The sequence below is a fragment of the Scyliorhinus canicula genome, chromosome 4, assembly GCF_902713615.1.
Source record: "Scyliorhinus canicula chromosome 4, sScyCan1.1, whole genome shotgun sequence".
NCBI classification, from domain to species: Eukaryota; Metazoa; Chordata; class Chondrichthyes; order Carcharhiniformes; family Scyliorhinidae; genus Scyliorhinus; species Scyliorhinus canicula.
The window spans coordinates 232,808,260-232,821,061 of NC_052149.1; the positions used below are offsets into that span (position 1 = coordinate 232,808,260).

At 50.6% G+C, this 12,802-nt stretch overlaps 1 protein-coding gene across 1 annotated transcript in view; it reads right to left on the reverse strand.

Moving 5' to 3' along the window:
• gemin5 (gem (nuclear organelle) associated protein 5) overlaps positions 1 to 12,802 on the reverse strand; it is a gene marked incomplete at its 3' end in the record, with an annotated part of 57,294 nt that overhangs the window by 17,192 nt on the left and 27,300 nt on the right. The window contains exons 9-15 of the mRNA XM_038796252.1: positions 11,384 to 11,469; positions 9,426 to 9,508; positions 9,200 to 9,336; positions 7,688 to 7,761; positions 5,264 to 5,445; positions 4,188 to 4,327; positions 1,143 to 1,314 (exon numbers count right to left, since the gene is read on the reverse strand). Coding sequence (XP_038652180.1) covers positions 1,143 to 1,314; positions 4,188 to 4,327; positions 5,264 to 5,445; positions 7,688 to 7,761; positions 9,200 to 9,336; positions 9,426 to 9,508; positions 11,384 to 11,469 — 874 coding nt within the window. The remainder of the gene's footprint in view (positions 1 to 1,142; positions 1,315 to 4,187; positions 4,328 to 5,263; positions 5,446 to 7,687; positions 7,762 to 9,199; positions 9,337 to 9,425; positions 9,509 to 11,383; positions 11,470 to 12,802) is intronic.

Below are 12,802 nucleotides of genomic sequence, written 5' to 3' on the forward strand. Positions count from 1 at the left end.
GTCAGGTGTAACCTCGACCCCACATTCCCGCCGAGCCCCTGGTAACCTTTCACTCTCTTGTTAATCTAGAATGTATCCAGCTCTGCCTTAAAGATATTCAAAGGCTCTGCTTCCGCTGCCCTTTGAAGGAAAGACTTCCAGAGACTCTCTACTCGCTAGAGAAAAAAAAAAATTCTCCTCATCCGGGTATTAAATAGACGAGCCCTAGTTCTAGATTCTCCCAAGAGAGGAAACATCTTCTCCATGCTCACCCTGTCGATACTCCTCAGGATCTATATGTTTCAATCAAGTCGCCTCTTACTCTTCTAAACTCCAGCAGATACAAGCCTACCCTGTCCAACCTTTTCTCATAAAACAACCCAACCACTGTAAGGATTAATCTGGCAAACCGTCTCCGAACTGCTTTTCAGTCAATATTTAATCCTTCAATCAGCATCCCTGAAACTGTTATCGCCACGTTACTGCTCGTGGGGTCTCGCTGCGCGCACTTCATAATATTTAATCTTTATTATTGTCATAAGCAGACTTACATTATCAGGGGCTGGTTTAGCACAGGGCTAAATCGACGGCTTTTACAGCAGACCAAGGCAGGCCAACAGCACGGTTCAATTCCCGTACCAGCCTCCCCGAACAGGCGCCGGAATGTGGCGACTCGGGGCTTTTCACAGTAACTTCATTTGAAGCCTACTCGTGACAATAAGCGATTTACATATTAACACTGCAATGAAGTTACTGTGAAAAGCCCCTAGTCGCCACATTCCGGTGCCTGTTTGGGTACACTGAGGGAGAATTCAGAATGTCCAAATTACCTAACAAGCATGTCTTTCAGGACTTGTGGGAGGAAACCGGAGCACCCGGAGGAACCCCACGCAGACACGGGGAGAACGTGCAGACTCCGCACAGACAGTGGCCCAGCAGGGAATCAAACCCGGGACCCTGGCGCTGTGAAACAACCGTGCTAACCACTGTGCTACCGTGCTGCACTTCCGGCGTTACAACAAACATACTTCATTGGTTGGGATGTTCTGAATCCGTGAAATTTTGCGGGAACACTTTGCACGTAAAATTGAAGACTGAAACACCGTCCGGAAGTTCCAGAAGACACAATGATAACGATGATTGAAAGAAGCGGCAGTCAGTACCTTTCGGTGGTCGGGTGTGCTCCTGTTTTGAAACCTCCCACAGCCGCACCGTGAAGTCATCGCCTCCTGTCCACACGGAGTCTGCATCGACCGGAGACCACTGCACCCCAAACAGCCTCCCGACATGTCCCCGGAAGTTACACAAAGGCTCCTCCTTGAGGACATCCCACACCTGCAAAACAGGAGGAATTTGCGGATTTCACAAAAGGGAACTTGCAACAGGGAACAAATCACGCTGTACGAGGTGGACAATGTCCCGATCTCCCCACGTCCACACACTCTCTTCACGGACCTTCCGCTACTCACTGCAAATGGAGTCCAGTTTGGAACGCCGCACTCAAACGCTTTGGGTCGAGTGCGGAAAAGATTCACGGGGACGCTCCAGGGAGCATCGGTGAGGTGGACAGATTGGGAGAAACCGGAGCCATTCCCCTTGAAGAGAAGTTCGAGAGAAAATCTGCTCGTGGGGTCTGCACAGGACAGGCAGAGAAACTTTTTTGATTGGTGGAAGCGTTGAAAGTCAGAGGACGCAGATTTCAGGCGATTGACAAAAGAAGCAATGGCGGCAGCAGCACGGGGAAAACATTTTCACATAAGTGGATAGTTTGTGGACTGCGCTGCCCGAGAGTGTGGGGGAGGCAGAAACAATTGGGCATTTCAAAAGGGAATGGAATAACTATCTGAAGAGGCTTTGCAGGGCTACGGGCAGTCAGCCAGCACAGAATGGATGGGCCAAACGACCTCCTTCGATGCTGTAAACATTCTATTATTCTATTCGCTGAATCTCCTCCTGTAGCCCATTTACATTCTCCTAACAATTATTAACCCAATAATTTGGGATTAAGGTAAACTACAAAACCTAGAAAACACAGCAGGCAGAATCGTCCCTCAACTCGGTGAGTTTATTGTTACTGAGCGGGTCGCCACATCTCTGCTCAAAATAATGGGGTTGATTTAAAAAAATAAAAATTTAGAGTACCCAATTCATTTTTTTCCCAATTAAGGGGCAATTTAGCCTGGCCAATCCACCGAGCCTGCACACCTTTTTGTTGTGGGGGCGAAACGCGGGGAGAATGTGCAAACTCCACACGGACCAAACTCTACAAATACCCTTTGAAATGGCCGAGTCAGTGGTTTGTGAGTAATTAGGGATGGGTAATGAATGTTGGCCAGTGACACCCAAATGCCCCAAATGTATAATGGGACACCCAAGGAACCTTCAAATCCGGCGTTATTGTAAATGGTTGACAGCTAAAGAGTTTTCTGTTGATACAAACAACAGTCAGTTTTAAATGTGGCCGCGTGACGGAAAACACAACTTACGGAACTCAAAATACACCGAGGTTTCCTCAGCAACGACCTCCAGCTCCCTCACTGGAGAGGGCAGCCAAACCACTCAACTCTCCCCAATCCAGCACCTTGGGATTAGTGGGGAGAAATCGCTAGCCGATCCCTTCCCCATTGATGGGCCTCTCTGCCCTTGGGGCACCCAACTCAACACCATGGCAGCACAAAGAACAACATAGCACAGAGGGAGGCCATTCAGCCTCATCTTAGCTGTACCAGCCCTTTGGAAAAGAGCAATCTGCAGGTCCAGAATGCAAGCAGTGATGCTTCAATCATTCACTCCGCCGGTCAGACCTGGAGTCACTGTCAGCAGGTCTAGACAGCACAACCGAGGAAGGATTTACTGTCCTTCGAGGGAGCGCTGTGTAGAGCACCGCGCCAGAATGATACCTGAACTGCAAGAGTCAAGATACCAGGAGGGATTGAATAAATTGGGTTGCATTCCCTGGAATTTCAAAGGTGACTTGCTCAAAATAAGGGGATAGGGTTAAAAGGAGAAGTTATTTCCGCTGGATGGGGAGTCTGGGACTAGAGGGAGCAGCGGCTAAAAATTAGAGCTTGGCCTTTCAGGAGCGACATTAAGGAAAAAAAACTCCGTTCAATGGGTACAAGAAACTCTTCTGTAAATAGCAATCATTGGTAGTTCAATTGTTAATTGCTGGATTTTTGTAAACCAGAGGTATTAAGGGATATGGGACGAGTGGCTTCCACAAATTGCAATGTTTCTATTCACTCCCCCGCTCTTTCTCTATAAGATCATCCAATTTGCAGGAGCAGAAGTAGGCCATTCGGCCCATCGAGTCTGCTCCGCCATTCAATGAGATCATGACTGATGTGATAATCCTCAATTCCACTTTCCCGCCTTATCCCCTTAACCCTCGATTCCCTCACTGATTAACTTCATTGAAGCCTACTCGTGACAATAAGCGATTTTCATTTCATTTCATTTCAGATTCACCATTCTCTGAGAGAAGAAATCCCTCCTCATCTCCGCCCTAAATCGGCGACCCCCTCACTCGGAGATTCTGCCCTCTGTTCCCAGGCTCTCCCACAAAGGGGAAACAACCTCTCAACATCGTACAGATGGGGATGTAATTCCCTTTTCAAAGTTAGAATTGAATCTGCGTTCATCGCCCTATCAGGCAGCACCTTCCAGATCTCCCGTCACAAGGGGAAAAAATCTCCCTTCAACTCACTTCCAGTCAATCACCTTAAATCGGTCACCTTCTGTTATCGACTCTTCTGCCGCTGGAAACAGTTTCTCCTTATTTACTCTGGGTTACAGCCGTCCAGGTGGCGCATCACCACCTTCTCAAGGGCAACTAGAAATGGGCAAGTGCTGGCGCAGCCAGTGATGCCCACATCAAAAAAAAAAATCTCATCATAACCCTTCATGATCTTGAACCTGGCTAAAAATCTCCCTTTAACCTTCTCTGGATCAAAGGGTCAGCTTCGCCAACCATTAACCGAGTTCCCTAAACCCTGGAAGCATTCTGGTAAATCTCCACGGCACTGAGCCAAGGTCTTGACACCCCACCCCCCCCCACCCCAGCGGAGGGAGGAGGCGGCTTTGCAGGGCGATTAGGGCTGGATGATAAAACACCAGCCTTGCCAGGGATGCCTGCATCCTGGAGAAAAGTCTTACGTTTCAGCACTTCCATTGTTTCCCCCCCCCAGACTAACGGAGCCGTAGGTTACCTGGGCGCTGCCGTCGTAACAGGCGGACACCAGCATTGCGTCGTGGTGTGGGCTCCAGGACAGACTGGTGATCTTTGCGGTGTGCCCCGCCAGTGTTCGGAATGGTTCAGTCACCGTTACCGGTGTGTCCGGGGGATTCTCTGAAACACACAAAAGCAAAATAATGGACTTTTTTTTTATAAATTGCAAAGCAAGCAGGGTGCGACCACGTGTCGTTTAGGAGGAATGGCTGAACTAAATCAGCACTCGCAGCTACTGAAAACCGTGGGGCTTATCGGAGGCAAGTGCCATGGACAACATGGCCCTGAAACTCACTGATGCTGCAGATATGTTACCCACACGGCAAAGTGCTGTCCGGAAGGTACTGGGCGGAATTTAATGGAAACGATTCAAAGTTCATTTGTGGCGTTGTTTTTCAGGGAGCTGCGCACCGCTGTTCAATGACACTCAAGTCACTTTTCTGGGACCTGGGGAGTTTCTCACCAATTCAGCCCAGACTAAGAACGGTTTTTAGCACTGGGGAGCTGAACCCAAGAGATCAGGCCGCCATTTTGAAAGGGCCCCCCGATCTCCAAGTGAGCTTGTGGGTCCCCCACACCCCCCATCCATGGGCAATATCACCCCCCCACCACCACCACATAGGCAGTACCCCAGAACCCCCAAATGAGGACACCTTGCTATTGGGGTCCCCGGGGGCCCCACTGGTCAGGCCCCCCACACCCACTTACACGCCTCTCCCCTTCCAGGGCCCCCCACCCGTCACCCCCCCTCCAACTCCCAGAGGCCCCTACTTACCCGCCCCACCCCTTAAAACACACCCCCAACCCGCCACTCTCCTTTCATGGGTATTGCCCCCCTCGAGCCCTGACCCTTGGCAGTGCCACCCTAGCACCCGGGCACCCTTGCTGATGACTCCCATTGTCAAACAGCTGGCACATGCATAAACATCTGCCCAATGGGCAATGTGGAACCAATTCCATTAGGGTAAGAACTGTGCTGGGTACAAGGTGAAAGTAAGTAAGAACTCAGAGGCGGACGGGGGGGCTTTGAAACATTCAACATTAAAGCACGGTTACCCAATACGGTTTTGAGGTTGTGAATATAGATGACGGCGCTGTTGGAACCAGATGCGATCAGGTAGCCGAGGTCAGGCTGCGTGCCATGTCCGTGATGCCAGCGGATGGCGTTCAGCAGTTTGTGGTGTGTCTGAATACTGCACAGCAATTTCAAACGAGGAGCCTGGAAGATCTCAATTGACCTAGAAGTGGCAGGATGTGGGGGGGGGTGGGGGTAAAATACAAAAACAGGATAGCAAACCAACAGACACATAACAGGCCCCAACCGTGTGGGTGGGTACAATTAAAAGAGAGAAAAGCAATGACTTAACGACGCAATAAAAACATCCTAATCACCCCCCCCCCCCCCCACATTACATCAAAATGTTGGCAGAGCTCTGAGCGAAAAGCAAAGGAGTAGTGGATCAGATGGAGACTCTTTCAAAAGGGCTGGTACAAGGGCAAATGGGCCAAATGGCCTCCTTCCATACGGTACAATTCTGTGAACCTACAACCGTTGGACAGCGATTTGGTTCCCGGGTACACTTTTCCCCATGAATACAGTTGTTCTACACTCCGTATACATCAGCCGTTCCCTCACTGTGGCTGGGTCAGAGTCCAGGAACTCCTTCCCTAACAGCACAGTGGGTGCACCTACATAACACGGACAGCAGCGTTTCCAGATGGCGGCTCACCACCATCTTCTCAAGGGGCAATTAGGAATGGGCAAGAAATGCAGGCGTGGCCACGCATCCACATCCCATGAAGGAATAACAAAATGCAATGAGCTATCAATCAATCAGCTGCAATCTTATTGAATGGAGGGGCAGGCACAAGGGGGGGGGGGGGGGGGGGGGGGGGGGGGGCTGCACTTGCACCTAATTCATATGTTTTTGAGCGAGCTGGTTTCAATTCATAATCTCTTCAAAAGAGCAAGTCTTCATTCAAAGAGTAAAAATGCTGTATTTCTATTTATTCTCACCAGCCCCCCCCCCCCCCGGACAGGCGCCGGAATGTGGCGACTAGGGGCTTTGCACAGTAACTTCATTGAAGCCTACTCGTGACAATAAGCAATTTTCTTTTCATTTTCATTGTTGGCCTGGCAGCTGTGTTGGTGTGGGACTGGAGTCACATAACAGGACAGATGGTACAGGATTAAAACACTGAACTAAAGCAAAGGGGGTGTTTGCGGTCTCACACTGCCTGCCTCAGACATGCCCCTGTACCGAATTACAGTGAAGCCTCACCACGTGTGCAAGTGCTGCAGCCATTATTGCGACTATGCAATCCCAACGAGACTCGCGTGTGTAATTTTGTGCGAGATAAGGAACCAGCCCGTGCTGGTAGGATCCAGGGTCAAACCGGGCTGGGGGCTCGCAATATCTGGGGTTCCAGAGGAGCCGGGAGTGCAGGAGGCGAAAGAGGCCGGTGTTCTGGCCTTTGCGTCCCTGGTAGCCCGGTGGAGGATTCTTCTCCCGCGGAGGGATGCGAGGCCCCCAAACGTTGAGGCCTCCTGGATCAATGACATGGCGGGGTTTATTAAATTGGAAAGGGTGAAAGTTGCTTTAAGGGGGGTCGGTACAGGGGTTTTTCAAGCAGTGGCAACTGTTCCTAGACTTCCTGGAAGAACGGTAGACAACGATCAGTGGCAGCAGCAACCCGGCAGAGAGAGGGGGGGGGGATTTTAGTTTTGTTTCTATATTTTGGAGGATTTGTCTGGGTGTATATATTTGCTCTGTGTTTGGGCGGGTGTTAATTTATTATTCCTGTTACTGAGCTTTTTTAACATTTTTTTTACATTTTGTACTTTATATTTTTGTTGTCGATATTTTGTGAAACCTTTAATAAAAATTATTTTTATATTTTTTTAAAAAAAGGAACCAGTCCGTGCTTCTGGGAGAAAGGCGAGTAAGGACGCGAATTACAGGCCCCACCGCGTACAGCGGGAAGCTCACGTTTAACGGCTGAGGTATTAGTGAATCAGCTGGACATTTACGACGATGCAACGACTTTGCAGGTCAGGTTAACCGATAGCCGTCTTTCTGCTTACAGACGTTAGACTTTTGGAAACTGATTTCAAACGTTCAAACTGCCACGTGGAAATTAAGAGTCAGATTCTCACGGTTACTAATCCCAGTAAAATAATATGTACCACATGGCGCCCGTTTTCAACATCTTCCCAACTTGGAACAACCGTTTCGTTACCGTCGCTGGGTGAAAATCCTGGAACCCCCTCTCCCTAACAGCACTGTGGGTGTACCTACAGCGCAGGGGCTGTAGCCATTCAAGAAGGCTTCCACCTTCTCAAGGGCAATTAGGGATGAACAATAAATGCTGGTCTAACCAACATGTTGAGAAGGCTCGGTGAAGGTAACAGGAGCAAGCACAATTTGTTTCCAAATAAAGGATAAGAACAGATTGAGAAATATGGTATTATTATCTCACCCGTCATCATTCCCAATAGCCAGGGTTTCACCATCAGGCTTCCAGTTCAGCTCGCTGCGACCTGGAAGTTTATGCTAATGGGGGTGGGGAAGTAATAAAGAGAGAGAATTTATCAACAAAAGTTCAGTGAACATCTATTCTCTCCCATAAGCCTGGATGAGAGCAGCTCCAACAACACTCAGGAAACTCGACACCATCCAGGGCAAAGCAGCCCGCTGGATTGGCACCCCGTACGCCACCTTAAACATTTGCCGCCTCCACCATTGACGCACAGCAGCAGCCGCGTGTACCATCTACAGGATGCACTGCAGCAACTCATCAAGGTTCCTTCGACAGCACCTTCCAAACCCACAACATCTACCATCTTGAAGGGCAAGGGCAGCAGATGCCGGGGAAACCCGCCACCCGCAAGTTCCACGCCAAGTCACTCACGATCAATCACCTATTATTAAATTATTAGGGGTATAGATAGGGTGAACAGTTGGAGGCTTTTTCCCAGGGCGAAAATGACAATTACAAAGGGGGCACAAGTTAGTTCAAAGTGGGGGGGGGGGGGGGTTCAGTGGAGATGTGCGGGGGAATTTACACAGAGGGTGGTGGTGGCCTGGAATTCACTGCCAAGTGAGGTGGTTGAGGCAGCGCAGGCTTGGAGGGCCGAAGGGCCTGTTCCTGTGCTGTATTGTTCTTTGTTCTTACCCTGACTGGGAAATATATCGGCCGTTCCTTCACTGTCGCTGGGTCAAAATCCTGGAACGCCCTCCCTAACAGCACTGTGGGTGTACCTACACCACATGGACTGCGGCGGTTCAAGACGACAGCTCACCACCACCTTCTCAAGGGGCAATTAGGGATGGACAATAAATGTGAATCAATAAGTTTAAAAATTAACTCTGGGTTTCCACCCCCTCCTCTCAAGTCTCAAATAGTCCCTTCACTCCCTCGCTCCATTTCAACTCCACATATCAGAGGCTTCAAAGATTATTTGCGATCTTTGTTTGGGGATAAATTACTGATTCTCCTGTGTCAGCGTGGCCCAGTGGGTCACGGTCTCACTTGGGGGGGGGGCTGGGGCCTTCAAACCCCATTCTAGAGACTTGTGCATTTCATCCCAGCTGCCCCTTCCCGTGCGATCCCGAGGGGGATTCTGCAGCCACTATTCCGTGGAAAGGCGGAGGAGATCATTCCAGTTTCCGGGCTCAATACTTGTCCCTCCATCAACATCAATTGTCCTTTGTCACAATGTTGTTCCCTTGAGCTTGCTGTGCACATTCGTGCATTTCCTACATGACAAGTGACTCAAACTTTACTGCCACAAAGATGAGTTTTGGGCGTCCCGAGATGTGCAAGGTGCTATGGAAATGTATGTTTTCCTCGTTCTCTTTAAAGATTGGCCCAAGGCTTTTAATTTACAGATTATGCAATCGGGTTAAAATGCAAACACCGATCCCGAAGTAACCTGCGTCCTTCCGGAGGTTGAATATGTTTTATCGAAGCGACTGGCGTCACACCTACCGTGATTCCATTGGTCTCTCGGATTAACCGGTTAATGTCCTGGGCATCGGCTGCCAGCTTCCAGGGGTTGTGCTGGAGGATAATGCCCTCGCCCGCACAGCTGTACAACATCATACCCGGTCCGTCGCCATCCCCACCTGGCAGAGAGAGAGAAACCCAGAGGCCACGCGTCAGTGTCAGCAGCCAAGCAAGGGCGAATCGCATCGAGCTACGGAGCGGGACTCACCAGTGGTAATGGGGGGCAGCGGGGAACCCCAGGCCAGGGCGTAAACAGTCTTCCTGTGGTAGGAGCTGGAAATCTGAGGCGGCCTGTAAGGAATCAGGGCAGGTTAACATCCAGTGCGGAAAGGAAAACAGTACGTCCGGAATGCTAGAGGAAGGAGGTCTGACTGCATAATATAGGTAAGGCCGCATTGCAATTTACATGGAAGAATACACGTGCTATGGAGAAGGAGCAACAAAGGATCACGGAGTCATACCCCGAGATCAGAGAGTTGTCATTTGAGTAAAGGTGGAGTAGAACGGGTCTATATTCACTGGAGTTTAGAAGAATGAGAAGGGGGGGGGGCATTCAGGACTGGGACGAGGAGCAGTTCCTTCATCTTCGATGGGTTGTGACTCTTTGGAGTCCTACACCCCGGAGAGGCCAGGTTGGTGAGGACAGGCGGCACAGTGGTTAGCACCGCTGCCTCACAGCGCCAGGGTCCCAGGTTCGATTCCCGACTTGGGCCACTGTCTGTGCGGAATCTGCACCTTCTCCCCGTGTCTGCGTGGGGTTTCCTCCGGGTGCTCCAGTTTCCTCCCACAGTCCAAAGATGTGCAGGTTAGGTGGGGTTACGGGGATAGGCCGGGGAGAGGAGCGGGTTCGGCACTCTTTCGGAGGGTCCGTGCAGACCAGACGGGCCGAATGGCCTTCTTCTGCACTGCAGTTGCTCTGTGACAGAGAGAGATCGACGGAATCCTGGACACTGAAGGGTATCACAGAAATGGGGATGGGGTTGGAACATGGAGTGGCGATCAAAGCTCAGCCATGATCTTCTTTGAATGGCGGAACAGGCCCGAGATGCCAGATGATCTACTCCTGCTCTTATGGAGCAAGAGAATATGAAGGGAGCTAGGATGATTGGAGAGTAGGATCAGGATCTCTGGCTGCAGTAGCCCCTCCCGTACCCTCAGCACTGGGATTATGGAAGGCACCTACACCACTCCAGCACATCCTGGGAAAGAGCGTCATTCAGTCCCACAAGTGGCTGTGGATTTACTATCGCTCCAACCCATCACTGCCGCCACCACCCAGTCCCCTGGACAAGTTCACTCCTTTATTCAATGGACTCTCTTGAATTGAGTACGTTCGCACTGGCACGGTGGGTACCACGCTCGCCTCAAGAGTCTGACAGTTGTGGGTTCAAGTCCCACTTCAGAGCAGTACGGAGAGAATGCCGCTCCTTTGGGGGTTGGTTTCTCTTTGGACGAGACGCTCAACTGAAGCCCCCATCTTGCCGGCCCCCCCCTCCCCCTCCAGGTGACCACTATTTTGCAAATAGTGGGGTCACTGCTTGCCCCTTAAGCAACACCCAAAACACAGATTGCATATTCGTCATCTCATTACTGCTTACGGGATCCTACTGTGCACAAATTGGCTCCTGTGCTTCCTATGGTATGACACTAGGGCACGCTACAAAATCATTGCCTAATGGACAACTTGTAATTAGGCCTCTTGCCCGGGCCTCAGATAAATCAGGAAGTACAGCACATTGACGTAATGTAGAAAACAGAGCAGCCAATGTACACACAGCAAACTCTCACAAACAACAATGTGACAATGACCGGATCAACTGTTTGCTAAGTGATGTTGGCTGAAGGCCAGGTCACCAGGGAGAATTTCCCTGCTCACCTCCGAACAAGTGGCCGCGGGATCTTTAAAATGCCAATCTGACGGAAGACGAGGACCTCGGTTTCATGTTCCCATGAAAAGGACTGCATCTCCAACAGTGCAGCACTCCCACAGCGCTATGCTGGGACCGTCAGTCGAGACTTTTAATACTCAGATCCTGGAGTGGGATTTGAAACCACAACCACCTGATTCAGAGGCAAGAGCCACGGCTGACATTCCCGCCAAGAGGGTTGAAATATCCCGAGGCAGCGAAAGGGGGCTTTGTAAATCTACCTTCTTTCTTGACTTACTTGTTTGAATAAATGTCAAAAATGCCAACTTTTCCATCTTCGGTTCCAAATGCCAATGTGCCCTCCTTAGCCAGATGCCAACATAACTACAACAAACCAAGCACAACAAATTAAAACTCAGTTTTCTTCCATCGGGTGTGGGTGCCCCTGGTTGGACCAGCATTTGTTGCCCATCCCTGATTGCCCTTTAACCGAGGAGCTCGAGGTGTGTGATTGCGGTGTGTGCTGAGAATGTCGTCCAGCGTCACATCTGCTGCCAATGCCCTGACCTGGGATGTCTCCAGGACATCTTGTGGAATGGTTCGTTCTCAAAGGTGGGTGTTAGTTACACAAAGCTCCTGGCAGCAGCAGCAAATCTTAAAGATAGAGGACAAGGGTCATCACCTCCGGGGGCCCAGGGCCCACCCATATCAGCCACCAACCTCGCCCCCTAACGCAAGACAAAGAAAAGCCCTTAGTCCCAGTCACATCGCTACCCCTCCCCATAAACCTGAAAAGAGCTTTCCCGAAAAATTGACTCGCTCCTCTCTTGCCCCACCCCCCATCAAACAAATAAGCCAGGCTCACTGACCCCAGCCCAAACAGGCGCAACAAGCCGCAGCCCCTCGCCCCCCCACCTCACTCCCGTTCACCAGCTAAAACTTTACAGCCAAGCTAAGAGCTGGCATCGCCTTTGGTTTTGTTATTTTCCTGCTGCACTAGATTCCGATCACTTTGTGAGACTCCTGAGCTCCAACCACCCGTGGAGTGGATGGACTCTGGCAAGTGAGAACCTGACCAGTCAGGGGGGCCACAGTGGTCCCTCCCCACCATTGGCTAACAGTCTGTAGCACCCGTTCTTTACTCCATCACTCACTATCTCTCGTGCTGCGATAACTCTGCAGTGAAAACTGGAATCTCTTCTTCAGGGTACAAGCCTGGGCAATATTTCTGGAGACCGTGGGCTGCCCAAATGTCAGGGCCCAGCCTTTCGACCTCCCTGGCTGGTTCCAAAGGCACGCAGGTCACTGCGCCTGGCTACGGTTTGGTGGCAAAGCAGTTGCCGGAAAGGTGGTACATTTAGACATCTGGGGGAGGCGGTGGCGTAGTGGCATTGTCGTTGGGACGAGTAAACCAGAGACCCCGAGTAACGCTCTGGGGTCCCAGGTTCAAATCCCGCCACTGCAGATGGTGAAATTTGAATTCAATAAAAAATCTGGCCTAATCTAATAATGACCATGAAACCGTTGCTGTAAAAGCCCATCTGGTTCACTAATGTCCTTCCGGGAAAGAAATCTGCCGTCCTTACCCGGTCTGGCCTACATGTGACTCCAGACCCACAGCAATGTAGTTGACTCTGAACTGCTCCCCCTCAGGGGAAATTAGGAATGGGCAATAAATGCTGGGCCCAGCCTGCAACGCCCACGTCACATGAACAAA